Below are 1,206 nucleotides of genomic sequence, written 5' to 3'. Positions count from 1 at the left end.
AATAATATTTTAATAATTAATAAATTAATTAAATAAAGAAAATTCTAATTAATTAACTCACATCATAAATTATATTAATCTGCTTAATAATATATTTTACGTTAATTAATATTAAATATAAAATTAATTTTAGAAGAGCAGGCGAGCAGCAAGATGCCGAAGGTACGTAGCTCACAAAGAAATTAAAACAAAGAGGTGGCGACAGAAGCTCCTACATCAATCCAAGCCACGATGATGAAAAAACCAGCGAGGAAGTCGCGAGTGCGCCGACTGAAACCCTCAACGAAAAAGGAGGAGAAAGTCGTAACAGGCAATGAATTCTGTGCTTACGTTCGTCTAAATACCAAAAATCCGCAGAACTCCCGGATTTATAAACCGAATTTGATCAACCAGACAGAAAACGGGATTTAAGAGACCCTTGGATTTAACATGGACCTCCATATTCTTGGCAGGCTTTACGCCTAATAAATCCGCTGCCAAAAGCTATAGGAAAAGGCAGATATATACAGAGTATAAAACAAGAAGATGAAATGAAAAGCGCCGGCAATAACCGGACAATCGTTCCTAATGATCGCGCAAAATATCAAAATCTCGCTTGGATATAGAAGGAACCTTACCATCGACGATCGGTTCATCAAAACCACCCATAAACAACTTTATAGTATTTATCCTTTAGCCATCTGATACTATTCTTCAGAGAGCCCTTGACCTTGCCCTCGACAGAATAAACCTTATAGCCTGCGATCCTTTTCCTCCTCTGGATCTCCGGGTCGTTGAACCACCCGCCCTTGAAGGAACAGGCACCCTTAACCTTCTTCAGCCTCATCTCCTTCTGAGAGTAGGAAGAGGCGTGGGAAGTATTGTAGCTCCTCGGATCAAAGGAAGGAGACGGTGGACCCCAGGACCCGTAGGACTCTATCTGCATGCCAGCATCGGCATAGGACCTCGACCTTTTGTCCTCCATCAGAGGAGAGAAACCCTAAGAAAATGGAGGAAGAGAAAGAAGAGAGGAGAAAGAGGCCTCTCCTCTTTTTGCCTGTTCGGCGACAAATAAGATTTACTAAAAATCTGTAATTCTGGATTTACAGAATATTATTTGATAACATAGTTGGTTAAATTTTTTTAGTGATGTAATTTAAAATTTAAGATGATTAATTTATTTAAAAAATAAATTTAATATGTTTTAAATTTAGTTTATATGTTAAG

General features: G+C 38.1%; 1 protein-coding gene across 1 annotated transcript; it reads right to left on the bottom strand.

Annotated features, from left to right (window-relative positions):
- Positions 1-403: 403 nt before the first annotated feature.
- Positions 404-1,062, bottom strand: LOC110091994. The gene has a single exon (XM_028691982.1). The coding sequence runs from the start codon at positions 962-964 to the stop codon at positions 635-637; it is 330 nt and encodes a 109-aa protein (XP_028547815.1). The 5' UTR covers positions 965-1,062; the 3' UTR covers positions 404-634.
- Positions 1,063-1,206: the final 144 nt, after the last annotated feature.

The sequence above is a fragment of the Dendrobium catenatum genome, unplaced genomic scaffold, assembly GCF_001605985.2.
Source record: "Dendrobium catenatum unplaced genomic scaffold, ASM160598v2 original_scaffold_96957, whole genome shotgun sequence".
Classification (NCBI taxonomy): domain Eukaryota; kingdom Viridiplantae; phylum Streptophyta; class Magnoliopsida; order Asparagales; family Orchidaceae; genus Dendrobium; species Dendrobium catenatum.
Note: the sequence above shows the minus strand (reverse complement) of the source record. Positions and strands in the feature narration are given on the sequence as shown.

Coding starts and splice junctions, on each gene's coding strand:
- LOC110091994 (XM_028691982.1), bottom strand. CDS start 964: ATGGAGGACAAAAGGTCGAGGTCCTATGCCGATGCTGGCATGCAGATA.